Here is a 25,889-nt window from a genome sequence, read left to right as displayed (position 1 = left end):
TTTCTACTATCTCAATTTTTATGGTATTTATATAGAGACGAAAGTAAAACATTTAGGTATATTTATTCTAATGTTATTAGTTTTATAAATGAAAACATAAAAACAAAGAATAAAAAGATAATTTTAACGTTTCAGTTATTGATGGCGGATGACAATGTTGTTAGGGGTTGCAAATGGTTATTATGGATGAGGAGAGCAACGACGAGAGATAATGATTGCTCGACATCTGTGTTGGCATTGACGCAAATGTAGAGCAACATCGCTTGGTATCTGCATTGACGATCTTTTCATCGCTCAGTAGTTGTGTTGGCGTTGACGCAAACGTAGGGAGATGAAAGTTATGCTTGGTAAGGCATTAAAGTATATATAAAATAATTTTTATCTTTCGTCGTCGCTCTCCTCATTCACAATAATCAATCGCGACTCCTAGCAACATCGTTATATGCAACTATCGATGTTGTCCGTCATTATCAATTGTAATATTAAAATTATTTTTTTTATTTTTTGTTTTTATATTTTCGTTGATAAAATCGACGATGTTAGGATAAATATTTGTAATGACGTAGATGCCAATATAACTTTTTAAAATATAAGAATCATAATATTAAAAATAGCTAACCGAAGGGGAGGGGAGGTAATAAGAGGGTAATATATAATTAGTTCACTCAAGACTCTTATGAACAATGAAATGCCAGCTATACAGTGATCATATGAGATCTTTAAACATAAAGTTCACTCAAGACTGTTATAAACAATGAAATGCCAGCTATACAGTGATCATATGAGATCTTTAAACATAAAGAGGCATTCAAAGTAATAAAAAAGCTACAAATGGCAATCCCTAATCGCTTGTGCATCCAAGAAGAAATCACCTAAATTCGATGTAGAACAACATGGATTTGTCTAAGATTCGCCATTTTGCTTCTGCTACCATTAATGCTCTCTCCAAATCAATCCATGGCCAGTATTCACAGAGTGAACAAAGAAGAACTAATACATATACTTTGAATCATATTTCCAGATCTTTCTTCCGGAAATGCTTGATCAATCTTTACAGGATGAGCGGGTGCAGAACGGCCTCGAAACCTGACCTTCGTTAGAACCTACCCACCCCAAGACTTCACTGGGTAGCTGTGGAGATGACATAAATGATAACTAGGTTTTTTCCACAGTTGAAAGTGTTTTGAAGTAGACAAAACTGGTTTTGCTGTTGGCCTATGTTTCCCCACCATCATTGGGAATTCTGAGACCATCATAAGCTCTCAATATCTGTGAAGTAAAATCCTCGAGTGCTCCGAATAATGGAGTCAAACCAGTTTGCAAAGCACTGGAAGCAACATGCTTAATTCGTCTTAAAGCTTCCTTGTGCTTATATATTTTCTCATCCAATTTCTTTCTCAGCAAGTCCAATTCCACTATGCCATCATCATGGTGTTCCAGACCATCCTTGGTGACTGACACAATGTCTAGATGCCCGTATCTTCCTTTCTCCTGCAACGATCCTAACCTTCGATCGTAAGCTCCTGATAGATACTCTGCCTCAAGTCGTTGGCGTTGTTCCTCCTCCTGAGACTCTAACAGAATATGGAGAATTTTAATGAAAGCACGCATAGATTTGATGACCTCTTTTCCTGAAATGTTCTTGTTAGCATGGAACCAATCATTAGAGAGGACGTACACAGCAGGAGCACCAATTCCACCTGGTGAGAAAGGAGCAACTCCGTCAGGTGTCTGCTCCTGTTCTTGAGGCAGCCAGCTGATTAACCATCCATTGAGGGCCTCAATGTAGGATTTCTGAATGCCAATCCAGTTGTTGAAACATTGGTACCAGTTTACCAGCTCCAGTTCCAATTCCTTGGTGGCCTTCGCAATGGATTCTTTTTGGCTTCTGGTTTTCACAACCAGTTTACGGCTTGTGGTGTTAACTATAGCCTGCAACTGCTTCTGATGGCAAATCAGAACAGTCTTCCACATTCTGATAAATCTAAATTCAAGAATAATGACATTGTCAACATAGGTTTAGGTAATGGCTGTGGAACCATAAAATGCTGTCTTAACAAAAAAATAAAAATGAAATTATAAGGCACCTATAACTAATCAATATCAGAAATCATTCATATTCTTTTTCCTATAGAGCACAACAGTCAAATTTGAAATAAAAACTTAGAACAGTTGCTGACAGAACCTGAGTGATTAGTGATTCAAAATATATAGATCCCCTCGGGCACTACATTACTGCAATATTGTAAATTAAACCTTCCCTTATAGGAAAGAACATAATAATTTAAAACTTCAGCATAATTACAATTATTTAGTCAGGAATGTAACTCTGGGGGCAGTATGTCTGAGCTGAAGGGTGACATTAAGTACCTTGAGTACAGTATGTATAACCAACACAACCTATAACTTGAACTTACCCAATTTTTTTCCCCAGCTCAAATCAAATCCTTGATTAGTTGGTTAGTACTAAAATCCAATCTTCGTTCTTCACAATCTGCCATCCAAAAGTCCCAGATAGTGGGCTTTAAGGAAGGACAACCATGCTCACAATACTATATCGTTTGGATGTGGCATTCCTCTTCCCAAATTATTGTCAGGTTCTGTTATCCCATCTAGCTTGAGAAATCCAAATGCCAAAATCAGTTATTAAGGTTCAAAGGCCTTGGAACTCTACAGCTGAACCTGCAACCCTTGTCTAAATTGCTACAACTTTGCCTCAAACAACTAATTGTTTGTGAAATAACAAAAAGAAAATATTCTTTTCCTGGAATGTCCATCACTGAGCATCATGCAGCCTGAGTATCCTCAGGCTGAAAGGACTGGGGGAGGAAGGGAACTTTTAAATCAGAGAGGAACTTGATTGTTTTCACAGCGTGTGTATTTTACTGGGCTATGAAATTCTAGATTGTTCTTTTATTTCATATAGAGGTGTTTTATCCTAATATCACAATAGTGAAAAATTCATAATTAATTTCTATAGAGAATTTTTTTGTCAAAACTGCAAGATAGTATACTATATATATTATACACACAACAAACACAATGAATTTACTTTCAGAAGACTAAAGGTTTTTTTCCTTTGTTTTCATCATGATTGGTGGCATATTGATTTAAGACAGAGAACATACCACTTTGAAATGAACATACTGTGAAGGCGAAGAACAAAAATTAACCAAGTAAAAAAACAGAAAAAATTACAGTAGTGATAATCAACCTATTTTTTCAAGTGTTGCATGTGCTTTTTTAATGTATGAAAGCACCACAAAGATTCTTCTTATATTCTCATCAAGTCCAAGAAGTGCTTAATTAACTATCATGACTTTCTTTCGGAACTTTTATTAACTCAAAGCACACACTACACTTATCTGAACATTGATAACCACATTTTGAAAGATGATTCTTGACCGAAACAGGAGATGTTTCATACTCAATTAAGTAAATGAAATTAGTCCCAATTATCTTCTAATTGTCCTTATTTTGAGGGCTGATGCCCAGAGAAAAGTGAATTAGGGTTCACCTTTTCTGGGCAATAGAATGTTATTAGGATAGTTTCCAATTATCAGAGAGATCTACAGAAACTACCAAAACAAATTAGCTTGGTAAGACATGTAAGATATCTAAATGTCAACCCACACTATTTATAACTGGTCCAACGAAATAGACACTAATAAATACTAGGTTGCCACATGCCCACAGTTCAAGCTTCTAGTCATTCCATTTTCCAGAATGGAGCATATTAGTGCTTTTTCCCAAAATGAGAATATAAGACTACAAACTGACATCAGCCAGATTTGTCATAGTTGATTACATTATGAACTAAAATAAATATAACCTATTTTTCTTTAGTTTATATAGGGACATAAGAAGTTGCCAACAGATGAGTTTTTAGAAGACTTTTTTCGAGTTGAAGTAATTCCAGATGCATAAAAATGGAGAGGGACAACACCTTTATGAGTTCTTTCCTCGTGCATGGATGAATAATTAATGTACTTGCAATATTAAGGTGATGAATTAAAAAAATATTAATTGGATAATATTCTTTAATTGGTGTAAACATTGAGCTGATATGAATAATTTTCTATCATTAGCCTTGAGCAGGATTGATACGACAAGTTGTGGAATGATCAACGTGTAGGCAAGCATATTAATTACTAAGAAAAATAAAAGGTTACCTCCTGGAAGATTTATCATATAGCTCAGTGAAAATAAATTGTTCATTAGTTATAAGAAACAAGATGAAAAAGATTCATAATAGAACTCTTGCGGTTTCATACCCTTGGATCAGTTCAGTAAGTTGGGGCTGCAATTCTTCATCTCTTATCTTGTGCATCCTGTTTGAAATGGAATCAACTGACTTAATGATGACACTAATTTTTGTGTGCAGCTTCCTTACTAAAACTTGAGTCATATTAATCTCAGATGGCTCTGCTCCTCTAGCATGTAAAGCTTTTAAATGCTTGTACTTCTTGTCATAGATAATCCGGAGCTTTTCTTCATCCTAGAACAAATGCCTAGAAATTAATACATAGTTCAACTAAAAGAGGATGACAAAGGAATACAGACAACACTCTTAAAGTTTTCATAATTACACTGGTGATAAAAGAGAATATATCAAAGACAAACAATCATTGATTTCCTTAAGTAAAAGGCTTGATGCTTACGCACCCACCGATGGGTCTGGGAAGGTTTAGTTGTATGCACCCTTATCTATGCGTGGAAGATGTTTCTAGACTCAATCCTTGACACATAGGTACAAAGGAGCAATCCTATCGTAGTTCCAAAAGTAGATCTTTTAACATAATTTTATTCACTCTTTGTATCACAAACACATGTACTATAGCTTACCATAACTAAAGAACCAGAGCATGGTAAGTACATTAAACTTCAATTTAAACTCAGCAAAGATCACATAATTATTCTACTCCTTTCAGTTACTGACTTCTCCAGGATGAAGCACTCTTGGATTGATCTAGTAAGACAATTAAAATAAAATAGATGATGCCAGTAGACCCTTCACCATGCCATGGATCAAAACTTTCTTTGCTAAGTTCATTGATAGTGCATATACCAAAGCACAGCACAAATGCTCTCACGGTCTCACCCATTATTGATGCGTGCAAACCTGCTTCCTGTGCTTTTAGTTGCAGATTTCAGTAATACAATATGGCTCTGGGAAACTTGAAAAGAGGAACTTTCTTTGTGACAGTAAGCTAACTAAAATAAAACATGTTCGCTGGCTATAAGTACATTCAACAATAAAGATGAATAAACTTAGGCCCCACCATAACTCCCGACATAAAGGAAGGGGATATCCAATGTCCTTCAAGCCATGAAAACTCCTGTTCTACAGCCTGCTTGAATGATCAATTTTCTGGCAACACAAACATTCTAAATTTGATTTCTTCAGATTTAAGGACTTGACTATCCACTCCTATCTCAAGTCCTACATGCTGTCCTATGATACAAGTGGTCATAATTAAATAAAGGTCAATTCTATATTCATGTCTCTACATGAATATTCAAATGTTTGTGTGTGTATATACATGGCAAACTAAGCTGAACTCTATAAATTCAAAAGGATAGCTAAAGATGTGAAATGCTTCATCCACAAACCACATTGTTTACCTGATGCTAGAAAGGATGCTTTGAGCGTATTATGTATAACTGGTATATTTTCCAACAATGAGACAAAGGTCTAATTTAGAGAGAAAAATTAATTTCATTTAGAAATAAATTATCCTACGTCCTTCAGAACCAGCATCAATGTATTTGAGAAGGCAATGAATCAAGTAATGCAATTTGAGCACCATAATAAATTCAGAAAATAGAAAAAAAAATATTTAGTTGGACCATATGTTACCTCTCCAAATACGTTAAAAGAAGGATATCGTTTAACTACTGAAAATGTAATACTCTTTTCGCTTGATCACTTATGTTTTGCCAAGAATTGCCATTTCACTCAGAAAGTGTAGGCATGGGTGGAATTGTTACAATATGTGCCATGCTAATCCATGCTGAAGGTTATAACCTATGGCCGAGTTACTTTGGGTGTATTAACTTGAATGATGCAGAATTGTACCATCATTGTAGAATTTGGGTGTATTAACTGGCATGATGCAGAACTGTGCCATGCTAATCCATGCTAAGGATTATAACCTATGGCTAAGTTAATTTTGGTGCATTAACTGACACGATACAGAATTGTACTATGCTAGAAAAGTATCAGCACATACCCAAAATGGCAATTCTTGTATCTTGCATCGAACTTCTGTGATTCTAACTCATCATTAACTTTCTATCCAACTTGACAGAAATGCTAGAGATAAACGTATCTCTTGCTTGTAAGCAAGGATATACCTCAATAGCTGTTAATCTATAGAGTATAGTCCATGCTACAGATTTTCATATTAATGTTTCCCAACAGCAGTTAATTGGCCCTTCGTATATGCAATTAAATAACTAAGTAAAGCAATCTAATCTTGCATGAATGTTATTAAATCATACCATATAATTAACGACACCCAAACTTTCTCATGTTGCTGTGGATTATTTTGTTTTAACCACCCAAATATAGGACTTACAATAGATGACAAATCATATGATATCAATTATATAAATTCCTACAAAAAACTGAATGGCATTGCTGAATTGATCTAATGATGCTTGTACCTTCACTTCCTTGTAGAGTTTCTGCTCCCATAGATATAACTTCTCAAGAGTTGATGAAAGGTTCCCAGACTCCACAATATCATTATTTTCAGGATTGCAATTTCCTGCTTCTCTACTCACTGAACTCATATTTGTCTGTTGTTGTCGCTTAAAAGGAAGTGGAACAGGCAGAGTTATAGGATCCAGAATCCTGGAAGAAATATCTGCAGCAAGATTTGTTCTAGATTATATAGCCTTTCAAAGCAACACCTGTTCCTATTGTTTATAATAGGACAAAATTTAAGTCTTGGTATAGCAGAATTTCTTCCTTTTTCCAATTACAAAAGTCAACATGGAAAATAGGCAACAAGCAACAAAGAACACAAAATCAATTTTTAAGAACGTAAGTTTGCAACACAGGCATACTACAACTTTGCAATATAATGACCTTTTTAAAATCAATTTTTAAAAAGGTCATTCATTGTCAAAGAACAGAATAGATAAAAACTTAATCTCTTGGAAAGAAAGACCATCAAATGAAATTCATATACAATCAAGTAGAGAGGATACTAAAATCATTGATTAAAAATAAAATTTCCTTTGAGCTATTTTGCAAGCAACTACCATCTGGAAGATCATGGCAGTGCATTTTTCACCAAAGGCTCAGAAGAAAAAGTTAGACCAACAAGGGCCGTGCATGATAAGGTCCTGATGAGATATACCATAATGAAACATAATCAAGGAACATTTCACACTAAACCTAGATCTACAGAGAAGGTTTGAGAAGTAACTTAAACAGATGCCTTTTGTGGGGTAGGGAGGCATGATGAAATAAGGATCTCATTATACAGACTGTTTCTGGAGGGGCTGCTATTGTTTTTTGTTTTGTTCAATAGCAGTTCTTTTGTTTTCTCTTGGCATGTAGCTTTATCTGGTGGTGGTTCTCTACTATATGTTCTTTACATATTCTTTTAATTAATGATGGGTCCATAACCCCATTTTTCTCCCACAAAAGCAAAAGAGAGAAAGATATGCTCCAGGTCAACAAGCATCAAGTGATCCCCTGGACTTACACCTGGCTCTATGTTAGAGCAAATACCAATTCATGCTTCAAATGTGGTGATCTCTATGTAAACTAAAGGATTTACTTATCTTAGGAAAAAGACTAATAAATATACTTGTGAATTAGTAGAATAAGAGAACTTGGAAGATATATGAAAATGACAACAATTCTAGACTGTGTCACTATGGTAAAAAAAACAATATCGGAGCATTAAATTAAATTAAATGACCACATTATATGTGACCTAGTTCCCTCTAGTATGTTTTTTTCCCTTTTATTTTCTGAAGGGGATTGGATACAGTTAATTTCGTCCATGGAAAAGTAAAATTTTTTACTCCCATTGACAGCCAATTAGAAGTTAGAGGAATGACTGCTAAGGAACTTGAACTGTGCCAGGATCGGTCATGCCACTGCTGCGCAGCTATTTGTTATACCACTCAGGTACATAAACTGTCAAGATATCAAAGACAATCTTAGACCTTGCATCGTTAAAATCAAATTATAATGCAAATATTTTGTCGACAGAAAGCAGATAACTATGGAACAAAGAACAGAAACTATAAATAAAAAGAAATCATCAATGAAAGACCAACCTCCAAACCTTTTACTTCTTGAAGGGTAAGGAAACCTGTCCCCCTCAAGCATCTTTGATACCTCCTCACCACAATCAGCAGCTGAAGTGAACTGCTTCTTAATCTCTTTCACAACGTCTACCACATCCCTTGTAGCATGAAGGAAAAATGATTGCTCACTAGTGGACAATGATTTAACGCTTTGTGGTGCACTTTCCTCCGTTTCATAGGATTTATCATAAAATATCATCACTCTGTCCTTCCCATTGGATTTCTCATCCTCTCTGATACTTCTTCCTTTGCTAGATGCCCAACTATTCTTTCTCCCTTCCTTTGCAAGTCCAACAATACCATCCTTCGCATCCTTTCTTCCGACATCCTCTGCTGGTACAGCAGATAACTTTTCAACGCTAAAGTCCTTTCCTTCCAAACCATTATCCAGCACATTCTCCTTCTTCACCTCTAAATTCACCTTCTTCGCCTGTACATTCTCCTTCTTCGCCTCCTTCATTGGTTTCACGTCCATTTCGAATTCAAGATCAGGGATTCCTTCTTGCTTCCTCACTTCCCTCAAATCAGGACTACTCGTGAAGGAACCCATGCGAAGCTTTCCCTGAGAGTAATGATGCAAAAAGTGTTCATACATATTGAAAGGGTCAAGAAACTCCCAACCAGAGGTTTTGGCCGGCGACGGCGGAGGAGGCGTAGCAGGTGCCAGCGTCGGCGTGGGAGGACCATACGTCTCATCTCTAGCTGGAGTTTTAAATCCAAATGGGGCGTCATAGGGAGGATAACCGAATCCATAGGCGTCGCCATTGTAGGGAGAATTTGACCAAGGTGAGGCAAGTGGGTCCTGGTAGACTGTTTGGGGGATCTCCATGGATGACTTCAGGAACGAAGAATTAGAGCTTGAAGAAATATGCCGGCGTGGCGAAGTCGAAGAATCTCTACCACCATCACCAGCGACAGCGGCTCCACGGCCTCCACCAGCTTCACTTGCACCACCGTCTCCGCCGTCAGGGTCAGTCTCGGACTCGGAGATATCTGACAACGGCAGGTGGGAGCCGTTTCGCGAGAGGGAATGAGAGAGCGGCGAAGCGGAGGATGACACGGAAGCAGCGGCGGAGGCGCTACCTCGCCCCCTCTTTGTTTTCCTCTTGCCGTCCGACGAGGGGAGGGTGAGGACGGGGGATCCCGTCGGCGAGGAGGACGCCACCGTGAGTTCCTCCTGAACGAATCGCTGGAGCGCGTCCCCGACGGCGGCGAGGGAGTCAAAGTAGGCAGCGTGCGCAGCGGCGAGGGCGTACCGGCGGTCCACCGCGGTCGCGATCCGCTCCCTTCGCTCCCGGCACAGCGACACCGGCTTCGACTGGTCCACCTTCGAGCTCCCGCATCCCATCTCCAGCCGCAACCACCCTCAGCCGCGCCTCCGCAGGAGACGGCGCCGCCCCCCTTCGCTCTCCGACATCAAGGAATTAAGTCAAACACGAAACCCTAACCCCAGCTCACGTTCTTCTTCGCGGCCGCGAAGCCGTTTCGTATCGCTTCCTTTGGAAAGAGGAGGAGTCGGGTTCGTTACACAGAAAAGAGACCAATAGGTGGGACGACGGCGCGAAGGCGAGGAAGTGGCGTTATAATATATTCACAGAAGACTTGAGGGCACGACGAAGGGGGAGGCTCGGCTGTCCTTAGAGAAACTGCTTTGTAAGCTGTCCATTGACGTGCCAAAATATAAGAGGCTACAAAAATGGGCCCCATTTAAATATACCCAATAGAAATACGGTGTGACTTGAATACTCACGCGAAATGGACAGATGATCCGCTGCTGAAGGAGATGGCTTTGTCACGCTGACAAGGATCCAAGGTATCAGGCGAGGTCGGTTCCATTCCTTTTATTCGATTCACATACCTGCCTCTCCGTTGGATGAAATTTGAGGGACCCGCTCGCAGGACCACCAATAGAGCCAATCAGAGAGCAGGTAGTTGGTGGAACGGGCGAGGCTGAAATCGCCGACTAAAGGACAACACGGTTGGGTCAAGTCAACGAAGTAAATTGCCCGGTTGGAAGGATGACGTCAGCTGACAAGACTTAAAAGGCCGGTCAACGAGAAAGCCTGACGTACTCTTTTTCTGACGTGGTAAGCAGCGTCTATTCATTAACTCCGGAAACGTGCCACCCGCGTGCATTGGCACGTCAGCACGACCAGAAGACGCGTAATTCACACTCTTACATCACCTAACCCGTCACATTTTATTTTCTCATGTCATTCAACATATTCGGACCTCTAAATTTTTTCTATTAAAATCTTATGATTTATATATGAAAGGTCGGATTCATAATTATCAAAATCGGATCGAATTCAAAACAATCAATCAACATTATGATTTGATTCCATAATCCCTAAAAATATAGAGACTTGATCAAAATCGATCTTCCAATGATCAACTATGCGACTAAATATAATATTCTAATAGCCCAGTTAAACTCTATTAAAGAATATATATAGAGAAAGATGTGATATAGGTAGATCTCACATAATTTTATATGTTTGATAGTGACTACGAATCTTTAGATGTGTAAGAAGATAATGTAATTAAAACCAATACAATCAAACAACAATTTGTGTCATTAAATTTCATGTTAGGTGGCTAATTGACAATTTGGTATGTATGTCTCCACTCTTAACATTGATTGGAAGTTGACATGAACATATAAATACATTTCACAAAATAATTGAATTAATATGTCACCTATTATTATGAGTATGGAGATATAAGAGAATGAAATGTCCTAAGATTAGGAAGCATGAAATAAATCGAGCAAGTACGAGTTTTAAGTCGAGATGAAGACGGTTTTGATACTACAACTTTATAATGAACTGTTAAAATTTTTATCAAGTTAGATTATTTTCTTATTCATGAGAGGACTGATTAATCATCTTCCTTGTAAATTCATAATTTGACCAACAAGATTCGTATATCCTTTTCATAATTATATGGTTTCAATGCTTTGTTCCTCACAAACATATGAATTTGTAAGGAAAAAGAAGTTTCAATGTTCAATTAAATAATTTGACTATCATATTGGCTGAGTTGACCCACCTTTTCTTTTGACATCACTTATTTTTTGGGTTCCCTTCTAGCTTGTGTATCAAGATAAACTTCATGGCTTGTGTATGCACAGAATGAAGAGATATGGGATTACAGCATGAGGTGTAGATTAAACAATTGGAAGCAAATATCTGTAGAATGTGAGAATAATTATGCCTAATGAGCAAGAAAAGCTTGGTCATGTGGCTTACCTCTTCACAATAAAAGAACAAGTAGATGGTTTAGAGTTTTACATGAGCCCAAATATGTCTCTAAAAATTATAGATGGATTAGTAATGTCTCTTTATGAAGAGGCATGATAATGATTAAAATAATCAAGTTATGATAATGACAAAGGTCTATCTTACATCTAATTTAAATGAAATGTTTATGTAGTATGAGGAAGAGATAGAGGAGATAAAAGACTTATGATGGTCCAACTTGCTTAAAGGCACTATCAATGCTCAACAATTGCATTTAGATGATGGCTAGTTGGAGAAATATTATAAAACAAGTTACAATAGGCAATACAAATCTTTATAGGGTGTAGCTTTTCATCTAATGGAGCATATACAATGTGATCCAATGAGTCACTTCAACCACCTTTGAGTTCATGCTCTTTCTTTTTTGGTTTTATTTGAACCTTGTGATGTTATTTATCTTAGAAACTGGTGATAATTTCATGGCAAATAGAGTACATTAAGTGAGGATAAATGCATATAATTTCTAGGGTTGCACATACTATTATCCATTTTGCCCCTTTGAATTCCTCAAATAAATTGTTTCTTTTATCCATATAGCCAATGATACAACTTTTATTTTTTTACAAAAAACAAAAAATGGGGTTGAAATGCTTTATCAATTGAAATGAATATGGCAACTCATAAAAATATATTTTATGTATATATCATCTATTTTATGAGTTATCATATTTATAATAGTCTAAGGAAAATTCTTCTAAAAAATTATGTTTTCTCACCAAAAAAAAAAAAAGGGAATTGATTTACCTCCTATTTATAGTTTCAACTATGAATAAAAATGGATTCTATATACATTTCTAAATAAACTCTGTTTTTAGTACACATAAAAATATGAGGCGTATAGGGGAGTTGAATTATCAAATCCTTTGATTCCACAATATCTCTTCTCATATCATTAATATTAATTATCTTACACCTTACTATCTTAGATTATTCTTTCATATTTTATTATAATATTATTCATCTTTATTTTTTTAAGAAGAAATTGAATTCAAACAAATAACAATAATAATAATTATTATTATCTAATAATATCTAACGTAAAACTATATCGGTGATGATTGCATAAACCACTAATAGCTAGCATAAGACTATGTCAGATTTTATTAAAAAATATTAATAAGTCACAGAGATAACTTGAATAAAATTAAAAATTTTAATTTAAAAATATTTTGTAGTGCAAAATTAAAATATTTTGCAGCACTAATTCTAGCTGGTACTTTGCATGCAAAAGAGAGTACCTCCATACTATGGTATCATTGTTTGTTCTCTCGTTACATAATACTATCAATCATTGTTGAAGTGCATTCATGATATTAATATTATTCATGTAACATCCATCATGACTTCCAAATGTGATGCTCATATAATGTTCCACCGAATAACACAGAAAGGATGGTGAAGAATATTGTAAGCACAAAAGGTGTGTACCATTGAGTACATCAAGATTTGGCGAGCTCTAAATCCAAATAGCTTTCACAGGGAAGAATGGAATACAGGAGAGAGAGAGAGAGAGAGAGAGAGAGAGAGAGAGAGAGAGAGAGAGGTCAAATCCCACTCATCTCTCCTCTGAGGAGCCACTCGTATGGAACGTATTATACACGTAAAGTTATCCTCGACGCTACGCCGTACCGCACGAACCCTTTGCTTTGCGATTCGAGCCGTGATCGACAGCGGAAATCCATCGCACTACCATCGTTTGGACGGCTGGTGATCCGTTGCGGATGGATGAGCGGGGCCCACCTTAGTCACCCAATAAGCGCTCGGGTGGCCGAGCGGATACGATTCGGATGGGCGCCGGCCGTCGTCCCCATTCGCCGCGCGCGTCCATTTGGTTCCCGTTTCCTCGAAGAATGTTTTCCACCTGGGCGTGAGTACCCGCGTGAGATACTCTTATAATGACTGGCTCCGGGGCGAGGAGTTTTTTGTGGGACCCATTGGGTCAAAATGGGTACGTAGTGGCAGTTTTTTATGGGGGCAGCGCAGCAAGAGGGAATGGTCCCATTTGCCAGCTTCCTTTTTAAAGGAGACGCGAGCGGAGAGGCGTCGCTGACGCTGTGAGTGCCCTTCCGACGTCGAAAGATACCCCTCGGCCATCTTCTTTGCCGAATCTCGCCTCTTCTCCCTCTTTTTATAATCCCATCCTTCTATCTGATCTGATTCCTCCCCCTCTATAAATCCCCCCGTCTTCGCTCCTCCTCCTGCGTGCCGCGCTCGGGAACGACTCCAGCGAGCCAAGAAAAGGTGGTAAGTCTTCACCACCTACCTTCCATTCGATGGCTTTGATTTGTTTGTTTCCTTTGATTTCTGGATCCTTTCTCTCGAGAAGGACATGGGTTGGAGGTGTGGTTTCCCACCATCGATCTCCTTCTTCTTCTTCCTCGTTCGGGCGATTCACGGTGATTGGACCCCGTCCGTCCGATGAAGATCGGTCGGACCAGGGGAGCCTGTACGTGGTCCCCTCCGGCGTTTTCTGCAGCTTCTGTCGCGCCGTGCGCGGCGCTGCAGCGGCAGGGCGAAAAAAATATTTCCTTTTTTGTTCTGCACTGCGCACTTGCTAGTGGCCGCACCACATGGGCGCTCAGAGCGGGTGCAGATCGCACGCTCCCCATGTCAAGTCTTGTGCGTGCCACGGTTTTCCTTGTTTTGTTTTATTGAACGAACGGACGAGGCCAGGCCACCCACGGTGTCTGCGTGCGAGAGCTCGCAGTGGAGTCCGGAGGTTGGAGAAAGGGGCAAAGAGCTGGTCCGCATGAGGCTGTTGTGCTCGTCGCATTTTGGTCACACAATTGTTTCGTCTTCAAGATGCCATGAATTCATCGCATCAGTGTGTGCGCGCGCGGGGTGGACGGTTCTCTACCGCGCACGGCTCCGCTGTTTGATGAAATGACAGACAATGTTTGATTAAAGAAAACGTTGCTGAGCAGTTGGGCCAATGGCTGCTTGCGCAGAGCACCTGGTGAAAGAGATTCTTGGGCGGTCTAAATCCGCCGGAGAATGGTTTGGGACTAGTTGCCTCGTAAACTACAACGCAACGAGACCAAAGTACGTCCGATGGCGACGCGATTGAACCTTTGTCGACCCAGGGACTCCCGGCTCGTGGGGCACGGGATTCACTGTGCACTTTTTGCACGCAATCACAGCCATCCAAACCCGTCTTTTTGCTCCACCATAAGGGTTGAAGAATGCACGCAATGGGTGTGCTATGATTTGCACCAGTCGTATCGCCTTGTCAACGGTCGCACAAAAGGTTGCTTCCCCGCCCTACTTTGGGCGACCACCAGTAGTGTTGTCTTGAATCTGTCTTCTGGGCTCTTTATTCCGTAACGTTCAGCTCTCTCCTTCCTTCAGCACCAAAGCTTGATGCCTTCGTCTGTGAGTTGGACACGAGATGGAATTTTGCTTTCTCTCTCCGCACAGTCACATCTACGTGTAGTGCTATTCTTTATTTCGAATCTGCTTGTTGGTTGGTGGAGCTCAGTGGGAGCACTGCACGCCTCTCCTTAGAAAATTATTGTTCCCACTGGTCCGTAACTCGTGATAAGCTGTGCTTCAGAATGCAACTTGGTGTTGCTACTTGTTAATCCGTGGTTGGTTCTGGTTGTTGTGATATTATTTACTTTGATTCTGGATATCAAAGCCACGATGGGTCCAAAAATTTCTCCATCAAGTGCCTTGATCTGTCAGCTTTGTGAAAGCAGAGCAATCGATTGCGACACGGAAGACCATATGGAACGAAGTCACTTAGTTTTAAACTTAAGGTTCGGAGAAGTTTTAGGGAAAGCATTTAGTGTATTGACAATGAGTTTTGTTCTAGAATTTCGTAGTGAAATTGCCTTGAGGTTTTCAAGGTTGACTTGATTGGTTGAATCTGGATTTACAGATTTTAGCATAATTTTTTGGACATATTCTTCTCAATTAGCTGTTCATATTATGTTAGAAGAAATTAATTGACTTTGCCAATCGTCATTCCACAATTCAAACTTGAAAAGTTCTTACATAATAACCCATTTGTAGATTGAAAAGGGCAAAGTAATCATCTACTTACAATATCAGAAGACCTTCAACCATTTAGATTTCAGAGTTTATGTCCTACAGATCAATTTATTTTTCTTTGTTTTTTGTTTAAATAATTATTTATTGAGATGTGCAACACCTCTTTGAAGATCTTTTCTATAGTTAATAGTGAGTCGTTATGAATAGGGATCAGAGTGGAAACTTCTGGCTGAAGTTATTTCCTTCAAGTGTATACTTGCTAATACAAGATGCAAATTTCTATTTAGTTAGTTGCTCTCTGCATCTATTAACATACCATGCTATATAAGCATAGTGCAAGTTCCTTAGCCTACAGGATACCTAATCGAGATTAGGCTGCAATTAAAGGTAGGTTGTTTTGGAAAAGGAAACGAAGGTGTTACTTTGAAAATTATTGGTAACTGTTGCTTATAGCTCTTATAATGATTGTTTCTTTTGAAAAAAGGATACAATATTATCCTTTTACAATGTTAACAGCATCTATCTTTTGTTTCCAGAGAATTGTGTGCCTTTCTTGGTCCTCATGCGACCTTACTTCGACCCTGATTATGAAAATTTCAGCCAATGGATCAATCCCCCAAGGTCTCTCTCTCTTTTCCTCTCTCATTTCTTTACTCCTAATAAAGATTCTATGTTGTTTCTAGATGGCCATCAGCATTTTCTGATATATGGCATCACAGAGTACAATAAGAAGTGAGATAATTTTGTTGACATTATAAGCTGAACACTTACAAGATCAGAAGATAGTAATATCCATAATTCCATATTTTACATGCATATCTGTGCTATTAGTACCTAATCAACATATGCTTCTCATACATTGTCATTGTTATTTTGATATTTTTCCTTCTCTTCAAGATGATTGAATAAGCTGCTTGTGTAAATAATTTGCAGAGTGTGTATAGACAATGTTACCTGCAATGACTGTACACTTGTTAAGGTAAGATATCTTTATCTTTGTACCCTTTAGATCCTCAATCAATCAATATTATTCAACAGTGTTCAACTACATGATTCACAATCTTTTGTCTTTTAAGGTCTCCTATGGTTGTGTTATAGAAAATGATTATGTTCCATGTCTAGAATCCTTGTGTAATTAATGGACCTTTTTCTTTATGGTGATTATTCCAGCAAATGCATAATCATCTAAGCAGAATGAATAAGCCTTGAAGGGCCTACGCCCAGTGCAAAAATCAACATAAAGAAAGTAAAAAATACTTTGTCCCACACAGTAGATTCAGCAAAAATAATTCAGGTTAGCGTACTTTGTGAGGAAGTGGTCCTCTGAGCTGGCATGAAAGAAAGAGGAATACAGAATAAAAAAATCAAGGCCATCATTTGATAACAGAGTCTGAAGAGAAAGGGAGAGAGACAAAGGAGAAATGGAAAAAAAGTGATCTCCTTATTCGCTATATCATCATCGTTCAGCTCCAACTCTGCACTAATATCCAACCTCATCTAAAATAGCTTGACTGCCTCTAATGTTGTTGATGTAACATGGTCTGATACCAGTTCCTCAAGCAAAACAAAAAAATGCAAAAGTTGCAGTCCATTAATCTTCTTTTGTAATATATACTAATTTATTCTCTTCTTGTGCTTAGGTGGATAGTGTGAACAAGCCCGGGATACTTTTGGAAGTGGTGCAGGTTTTGAGCGACCTTGACCTAGCCATTTCTAAAGCTTACATCACTTCTGATGGCACATGGTTTATGGATGGTACGCTCATGATACAATCAACAACAATCTTTGTGAATTTTCTTCAAAGTAGATGCATTGAATTTTCTTTGGATTTTGAATGAATCAGTATTCCATGTTACTGATCAGCAAGGAAGAAAGATTACCGAGAAAAAGACTATCGACTACATTGAGAAGGTGACATCAATACTTATTTTTTAATAATAATAATAGTAATAATTTTATGTTTAATATTAGTGCTAACTGTTAAACAAGAGAGTAAACTTGTGGTTCATTTCCTTCTTCAAGTAGACAGAGTTCATAATAGAACTAAATATCTGCTTTGCTGAACATACAATGTTGAAGTTGTCTACACCAGTTAGGAGGTTAAGGTTCTGAATGTTGATTTAACTGAATCTAGCAGGCAATATAATGGTTAAATAATTTAGCAGGCTTCTTTTGTCTTCTCATTTTGATCACTATTATAATTTACTAGTTTTCTGAGATCATCATCCATTTTGAGATCAAGCATCATTGGGCAGACCTCTAGAATATAGTGTCAGATAAACCAGAATAGCATTGTCAAGGATGGCCTAAATTATCCCCACCAGGCAATGAAGGGTTGCTTATAAACAGTTATTCCTTATGAATCTAAAGGAATGAAGGATATCTGAAATGAAGAGCGTTTTTTTTTTTTTTGGAACCGATGCTTATGAAATGCAGTTTCATATAAATTTCTGTTAATTAACATAAACTAGCCACACACCTCATTGTCACCAACAAACCTAATAAACTATTTTTTAAAACTTGATGACAGCATGTTACAATACAATTATATTTATGATCAAAACTTAGGCAGAGAGGCAAAAACAGATTACTCGTTGCAATCTCATGGATTGTATTTAGCAGATGCTATCTCATTATACTAAATAATACTTGCTCTTACAACAACAACAAAAGCAATAATATCCCAGCTATTTGGGGTTATCTAAATTTTATTTTTTCATGTCATTGAATACTTGCTCATGCTGGATTTAGAATATTCTACAACCATAACTTACCTGATGAAAATTGGATGCATAAATTATTCACTTGTTTCGTAGTGTTCCCTTTGTTCATTTTCAGGCTTTAGGTCCAGAAAGCCTAAAGGCGGACTCATGGCCAGGAAAATCAGTGGGAATGCACTCATTTGGTAATCACATTGCTATAGAACTAATTGGTACAGACCGTCCAGGCCTCCTGTCTGAGATCTTTGCGGTCCTTGCAAATCAGCATTGCAATGTGGTAGCTGCTGAGGTTTGGACCCACAAAATGAGGGTTGCTTGTGTTATATACATAAATGATGAGGCCACATCTGAACCAATGAAGGAACCTAGCCACATGTGTACAATGGAAGAGCAGCTACGGAATGTTTTGCGTGGTTGTGGTGATGATGTAAAAGGTTCTTGCACTAGCTTTTCTATAGGTTCCACTCATGTGGATCGTCGCCTTCATCAGCTAATGCTTGCTGACAAGGACTATGAAGGTTATGGTGGCGCTATAGAGGAGAAAGATGACATGCTTTTCAGGCCAGTCATCACTATTGATCAATGCGAGGACAAAGGTTACTCAGTGGTGAACATAAAGTGCAAAGATCGGTCAAAGTTGTTATTTGATATAGTCTGCACATTGACGGACATGCAATTTGTTGTTTCCCATGCCTCAGTCTCATCTGATGGCCCCTATGGTGTACAGGTATTCACACAACAAACATGATGAGAAAACTTGTCCTTTTTCCTAACTACAAATCATAATATTTCAGTTGTTACGGAGGTATGGAGCAAATTTCTTTTGTTTAGGTCATGTTATTTTCGAGCATAAATTTCCATTAATATGTTGAGATGAACTAATAGTTAAGTAACTGAGCGTGTTAGATGGTTGCAAAATAGATGTTAGTGCATGGCTAGCATATGATTATCATTACAGTTGATAGAAAAGTTGAATGTTCATGATTCTTGTAAGCACATTTTGTTGTATAATTCGCTGCTGTGTTTCATGTATAGGATGCAAATTTCATCATGTCAATTTAAGTTTCCTTCTATTCTCTTTGCAAATTAAGTGGTGAGATTTTGTGCACCTTGCACCATTTTAAATTATAAAAGCCAGATTCCTCTTATGTTCTGAATCTTGTCTTTGACATGCTTTGTAAGATTCATCTAACACCGTCAATTTTTTTGGTTTAATTTATACGTTCATATATGCAATTTGGCATGTTCAAACGGATTTTCAGTTTTGTTGGTTAAGATATTGCTTGGCTGATAACGATGCTAAGCATGGTTTAATGATTGCTCAAGATGGTTGTAAAAAAACAACTCTTCATCTGCAGGAGTTATATATTCGTCACAAGGATGGAAAGATCCTTGATTCAAAAGATGAAAAGGAGAGGGTCATCAAGTGCCTCGAAGCTGCAATTCTTAGAAGAGTATCTGAGGTGAAGTAAAAGTTCTTTCCGAGTCTAGTAAATGTGTGATTTCTGCCACTTGTGATAGAGGTATATTTGAATATGGACACTAGAAGATTACAAGTTCAGCCACATTGCTATCTAATGTTTTTGACTGCTTATAGGTGCAATAAAGAGAATCTGTAGATTGCACTAAAGTCAATTATATGGACTGCTTGAGGTATTTATTTGTTGATCACTTCCTCGTAGAGGTCGAAAATTGAATTCCTTGAAAACTGGTTTGATGCATCTACTTTTGTTCCAACTTGACCAGGATGTTATATAATGCTCAGGTTCATATCAGCTAAATGATGATGCTTTGAAGAAAAACATTTTTTTTATCAAGAATATAAATCAACCTAGCATTTTCTGCAGTCTTTACATTGACAATGCAAGAAAAAGGGCACCATGTGACCGAAACATTCATTGCATTTTTTTTTTTATCTACTTGACTTGACATTGAAGAATACTAAGTTGTTTGTCAAGTCTACAAACTCACATTATATCTGAAAGATCAACTTAACAATTTAGTATTTAGTGTACAATCATAAAGAGCTTGCTGTAGGATTGTTATATGTAAATAGACCAAACAAAAGTTCAGAATAATCTTTTTGATCTATTCTCATTTTGCTACAAAATTCTGATCTAATTCTCATTAGTTATCCTTGTCATCTTGCTATCTTGTAACAATGGCATGAAGTTTTAGTAAACAGGAATATTGTTTCTTCTGTTCAATCAATCTCATCATCCTAGGACTTGGTCAATTGCAGGGATTCAGTTTGGAGATTTGTGCTAGAGACAGAGTAGGGTTGCTCTCTGATGTGACAAGAGTTCTTCGGGAGTATGGCCTCTCGGTACTAAGAGCAGATGTGACGACCATAGGAGAGAAGGCCATGAACGTGTTCTACGTGAGGGACCCATCCGGGAATCCAGTGGACATGAAGACCATCGAAGCTCTCCGACAGGAGATTGGACACACCGTGATGCTCAACGTGAAGAGGGTACCTTCCACCACCAAGTCTCCCGAGGCCAGTGGCTGGGCCAAGACCAGCTTCTCCTTCGGCAACTTGTTTGGTAAGTTCTTGAGCTGATCAGGGGCACAGGGTTGGCCTCTTAAGGAATGAGGCTTGTTAGTAAGACCTGCATGTAGATTAAACATCCCGCAAAATGTAAAGTATTCAAATATGGAATGAGAGGGACTGCTAGTAAAGCTGCATGTACCGAATGGATTCCAGAATTATCTGTTTGGGGTCTTGTAGACCAGATGGTGCTTTAAAGGTTCTGTCCCATGGGATAAGGGCATTGATCTTATTACTTGGAGACAGGTTTTTCTGCATCATTTTGTGTACATTGAAGTCCTTGTTGAATTGTCTTCTGATACTAATATAACTTGCTGAACCTTTTAGGTCACTGAAGCAGATCAGAATCATTCACTGACATGGGTCAAAGAGAGAACCAATTGGCAGGAACAGAGGTAACTAACAGCTTCTTTCTCACCCTCCTTTGCAAAGTGCATGCATGAGGGGGTTGACTGCTTATTAGCTTATGCCTTGTCATTATATTCCTATGCTTTCCTCTTCTTTCTCTTCCAAGAAGCTAGATCTAAGAGTAAACAATATAGATGAAGACCCTGGTTTATTTCACTTTTGTACCCTAATGTTTTCCAGGGCTTTTAAAATCGGATCCATTTGGTTAGTCAGATTGAAGACTTTAGTTCTGTAGAAAAATCAGATTTGTGAAATCAGAAACCAAAAACTTGGAAAACATTAGAAATCAGTGGAATACTTGTAAAGATCAAAACTAAACATTGTTTTCAAAATAATATCACTAATTTTCTGTGGCTTTATATATATGGCAATAAGAAATGATATTATATAAAATATTTGACAAAAAGATAATTTTTTTGCATAGGTAAGCGGCAGAAGTAGGATTTAAACCCAGAAAATAATATTTGTACGGGCGGTACGTACCGGTCCGACAGGCTTTCGATACGCGGACCGCCTGTTTCCGCCTGTTTTTGATACGCGGTCCGACAGGCTTCCGATACGCGGACCGTCTGTTTCCGGTCAAGTACTGTAGCAGTACGATATTGCAAACCTTGTGACAAACTGTCAATTATCGGCTAAACTAGTTAGCACATTTAAAATATTACACAAGTTACTATGATTTTCATTTTCTATAATTTAAACTAGTTAACAACTATAATTTTCATTTTCTAAAATCATTATGTCCTATGTAACTATCATTATATTTGTATGAGGATCCGTTCTTAATCAAATCTATCTCTTATTAACAACTAGAATCTTCATTTCTTAGAATCATTATGTGGCATGTAATTATCAGTATGTTTGTATGAGAATCAGTTCTTAATCAAATGAAACTAAATGTATTTATCAATGTTCGTACCAAAGTCAAGATCTCTTGAGCACATAAACATACAAGAAATTATTTTCTCTATATGGTCCTACATCGTTTTCTTTTAAGGGTCCTACATGAGTTTTCTCAAGGGTTTGGCTCCTTTAGGATTAAGCATGCTTATTAATGCAAAACCATCATAAGCGACGATGAGAAATGAGATTAATGCAGAACCCTGATATGTATGTTTATTCTCACATTGATTGAGTATCAAAATTTACATCTATGCTTACTGGTGACAAAGAGCAATGTCAATCAAACAGTCGACTAAAAAAACCTTCTTGGACGAAAATGGAGTCATATCACATCCCATATTATTTATTTTTGCTGATAAGAGAAAGAATTGTATAACTACAAGCGACTCACACACAACATGGCACACTCAAAATGACAAACTACAAGAACAAAAGGAAAGAAAACCTCACAGTAGTAGCTCAACTCCTCACAACAACAATAACTTAATCTCTAGACACTCAACTATGCTTCATGAAGATACCACGATTGATACGTTTATTCTGCGCTCAGTTCGATGGAACTCTGAATTTTTCGTATCGAGCTCCGATCTCATTGTATGTCTTCAATCCGATCAAGCTGTTGAACTCCTCGAATGTGGTCAGCTTGTGGAGCTGGTCTCTGCTGGTTCCTTCTTCCTTCATCACCTTGAGGACGTCGATTAATGCGCGTGCAGATGCATAGACGGCCGTGGTGGAATGCACGATGAGGTGGAAACCCATCTCTTTGAGTTCCTTAGGTGTGTGCAAGGGTGTAAAGCCGCCTTCGAGCATGTTGGCCGCTCGGAATCCATTTGTCTTTTTGCAAACTTCTCTCAGCTCATCGTCACTCCTCGGTGCCTCGACGAAGCAGGCATCTGCTCCAGCCTGCACGAGTCAATGAGCCAGTGCCAAAGTCATCAGTTTCTCTACGAATCGAGAGAAAGCTTGTTGCTTGTTGGAGAAACCAATCAAAGGCAGTAGGAGCTTTATGCGTATCAAAATGCGTGTGTGTGAGAGAGATTTTACTGTTAGTGGATCTTGATGCAAGATTCAAAGCAGTCTACAGAAATATGTTAACAGTTTCGGTGTAAAGTTCTTCAGAAGAATACTGAGTTTAAATTCTTACAACAAAGATCAAGATAATGATACCCAACAATTTTTGAAAGTTTAACAACTGCAACTAAAGATGTCGAATAATTTTTGCAGTGACCCTCTGTTTCTGATTCACTTACTACCTTATGTACCACACAAAGAATAGCCACATTTGACATCTAGAAGCATCAGGTAATGACATCTCAAGTATTATATATGGGCATGCTCAAAAAAACCTATACCAATCAACACATAGTAAAAGAGAGATTCTCAAAAAACCTACATCGAAGTTTCTAGGCATGTAGTAATTCGGAGCCTATCATGGAATTATAGATATACCTTTGAAGGGCAAAAATCACTATCATATAACTTCATTCAATTGTATGGTGAGGCAAGAATTGGCAAGTTAAAAACATAAATACTTGCTGGTTGTCAATTAAAAATGAATAGACCTAGTAATTCGATTAATATGATACCTCCATGTAGAGGTTAGCCCGTGCAATCGCTTCAGGTAGACCACCTGCAGTGGCACGAGCATCAGTCCGAGCAATAAGAAAGAAGTCAGCATCACCAATGGCTTCTCTTGCAGCTGCTATTTTTGCAGCATGTTCCTCAGCTGGGATCACCTAAGACAAGTGACACGAAGCAAAGTTTCATGCCTGAATTTAAAACATTATTGAAGCTGGGAAAAGAAAACAAGACAACAATTCTCGTTTTTCATGTCAGATTGTTACCTGTTTACCCTGCATATGCCCTGGTTGCCAGAGAGCAAAAAAAAGAAGCCAAAAAAGAAAACTCTCGTCACACAGATTCCACAGGAAACAACACAGTTAAGATCAGCCACAGTTGAATACCAATGGCTAGTTGTAAGAAAAGATTAATGTTCTCTTACCGCACTTCTTTGGCCAAACTTGATCCTGTAATCAATGTGAAAATAGAAAAAGTTAGCTCTAAAACTAAGAACTAAATGAGAGCAGACTGCAATTCCTAGCATGGAGGTAAGTCATCATCATCGTACCTCAAGAAACAGACCAGCGGCACCAGTAGCAATTATATCTTTGACAGTCCTTTGGACATTGAGAGCATTGCCACCTCCGGTATCTGAAATGTTTCAGAGAACTAAAATTATAACCGAAGTGCATTTACAAGATGGATAAAACACATCAAATAGACCTTTTTTTGGGCAGAAAAACAAAGAGTGAGCTGATTAAGCACATCTAATGAGATCAAAGATTTCGACTGGCTAATCACATATACATATTTCACCATGAGGCTGACAATAAATTCCATGTGTTGGATATGCTAAGCTTGCATACATATGACAGTAATAAACAGCCCTCTTATCTTTATTCCTTAATGATATTAGAAAAAACTATTCATTGCACACAGGTTTCTTTGAGATAGCGGAACCGTTCAAGTTGCAAGTATTACATTATATTTTCTTCCAATTCTATTAATTTACATATATTTTTTATTTTCATGCTGATTACATAGGTTTCTTTGAGATAGCGGATTCATTACTCACAATTCAAACTACTCGAAGTTCCAGAACTCCTTGAAAAGATTGTGGTAAAATATTATATTCATCAAATCAATTGGTCTACCTAAACTGTGAAAAGTGAGCATAAACTGTCGTGGTCAAAGTGCCTGCAAATTGCCATATTTTGTAAGCTTCAAAGCTACCAGTAAGCATCAAAAGTGACGACCAAGCACATCACTCTTCGCCTTACTGGTGCTTACAGACACATTAGGGTTTCCTGCTCAAGTAACAACAGAGCAGGACAAAATTTGACAGAGAACTGAAGAAATGCTGTTGAAAAGGAGCAGAATAATACGAGCGGAAGAAGATGATTACCAGCGTCAACGATGAATGCAACATTTGGAGCCGAGGCACAAATTGCTCGAGCTGCATCCGCCATCTCCGGCGGCCTAAAATTCAAGAAAGACAAAAGGAACAAACGAATTAGAGAAATCAGACGAGGAATGGGGAGGATGGAGGGGTTGGGGGTAAGAGGGAGATACGTGAGGAGGCCGATGTCGGGCATGCCGAGGCGGGCGGCGGAGACGGCGTAGCCGGAGATGAAGCCGGCGCGGAACCCTAAGCTCTGGAGGACGGCCGCCGAGAGCGCGTCGTAGATCCCGGGCATCAGCACGATGCCCTCCTCCTCGATGAGGCGGTGCATGCGCGTCTTCCTGGGGCCGGATAACGCAGAGATCGACCTCACAGTGACTGCCACCGGGGAGTTCGCCATCTTTCTTCTCGCTTGCAGCACTGGGAATCTTCGCACTCGGGACTGGGAGAAGAGAGAGACAGAGCGAGGGATGGAGTATCCCGAAGGGCGGGATTTATAGAGCGCGCGAGGGTCGAAGGCTGGGTCTGGGTTGGCCCACGGCGGAGGACCGTTGACCATGCGAAGGGCTGAGATTGTTCCAAAGCCCAGACTGATCTAATCATGACCGTTCAAAGCGTAGAGCGCGGTAGGTGAACCATTTATTCACACGTCAGCTGAATCATGTGCACACAAAAAAATCATCGTAGCATTTCACTCACCTGTTACGTGGCCCGAT

The 25,889-nt window shown here is 38.6% G+C and overlaps 3 protein-coding genes across 7 annotated transcripts; 1 reads left to right on the top strand and 2 right to left on the bottom strand.

The window, feature by feature from the left end:
- Positions 1 to 698: 698 nt before the first annotated feature.
- LOC103997444 (protein ROLLING AND ERECT LEAF 2) lies at positions 699 to 9,896 on the bottom strand. 2 transcript variants are annotated; one of them, XM_009418659.3, is made up of 5 exons: positions 8,305 to 9,896; positions 6,670 to 6,872; positions 4,275 to 4,498; positions 1,679 to 1,984; positions 1,352 to 1,566 (listed from the first exon to the last, which is right to left on the bottom strand). In XM_009418659.3, the coding sequence occupies exons 1-5, from the start codon at positions 9,680 to 9,682 to the stop codon at positions 1,503 to 1,505; spliced, it is 2,175 nt and encodes a 724-aa protein (XP_009416934.2). In that variant the 5' UTR covers positions 9,683 to 9,896; the 3' UTR covers positions 1,352 to 1,502. The 2 variants fall into 2 exon arrangements, with proteins under 2 accessions (XP_009416933.2, XP_009416934.2); XM_009418658.3 differs by having other exon boundaries at positions 699 to 1,984.
- A 3,777-nt stretch (positions 9,897 to 13,673) lies between these two features.
- On the top strand, positions 13,674 to 21,692 carry LOC135582483 (ACT domain-containing protein ACR3-like). 4 transcript variants are annotated; one of them, XM_065082338.1, is made up of 9 exons: positions 13,674 to 13,880; positions 16,166 to 16,250; positions 16,563 to 16,608; positions 17,270 to 17,384; positions 17,473 to 17,540; positions 18,468 to 19,076; positions 19,708 to 19,812; positions 20,592 to 20,895; positions 21,228 to 21,692. In XM_065082338.1, the coding sequence occupies exons 2-9, from the start codon at positions 16,192 to 16,194 to the stop codon at positions 21,233 to 21,235; spliced, it is 1,314 nt and encodes a 437-aa protein (XP_064938410.1). In that variant the 5' UTR covers positions 13,674 to 13,880; positions 16,166 to 16,191; the 3' UTR covers positions 21,236 to 21,692. The 4 variants fall into 4 exon arrangements, with proteins under 4 accessions (XP_064938410.1, XP_064938408.1, XP_064938407.1 ...); XM_065082336.1 differs by lacking the exon at positions 21,228 to 21,692 and having other exon boundaries at positions 13,675 to 13,877; positions 20,592 to 21,157; XM_065082335.1 differs by lacking the exon at positions 21,228 to 21,692 and having other exon boundaries at positions 13,675 to 13,880; positions 20,592 to 21,157.
- Positions 21,693 to 22,528: 836 nt separating this feature from the next.
- On the bottom strand, positions 22,529 to 25,637 carry LOC135592709 (carboxyvinyl-carboxyphosphonate phosphorylmutase, chloroplastic-like). Its single transcript, XM_065082339.1, has 7 exons — positions 25,344 to 25,637; positions 25,177 to 25,250; positions 24,340 to 24,422; positions 24,214 to 24,238; positions 24,056 to 24,075; positions 23,798 to 23,947; positions 22,529 to 23,114 (listed from the first exon to the last, which is right to left on the bottom strand). Exons 1-7 carry the CDS (start codon positions 25,571 to 25,573, stop codon positions 22,758 to 22,760), a joined length of 939 nt encoding a protein of 312 aa, XP_064938411.1. The 5' UTR covers positions 25,574 to 25,637; the 3' UTR covers positions 22,529 to 22,757.
- Positions 25,638 to 25,889: the final 252 nt, after the last annotated feature.

Source organism: Musa acuminata, chromosome BXJ1-9 (genome assembly GCF_036884655.1).
Source record: "Musa acuminata AAA Group cultivar baxijiao chromosome BXJ1-9, Cavendish_Baxijiao_AAA, whole genome shotgun sequence".
Classification (NCBI taxonomy): Eukaryota; Viridiplantae; Streptophyta; class Magnoliopsida; order Zingiberales; family Musaceae; genus Musa; species Musa acuminata.
The sequence above is the reverse complement of the archived record's forward strand: the minus strand, read 5'-3'. Positions and strand labels throughout refer to the sequence as shown.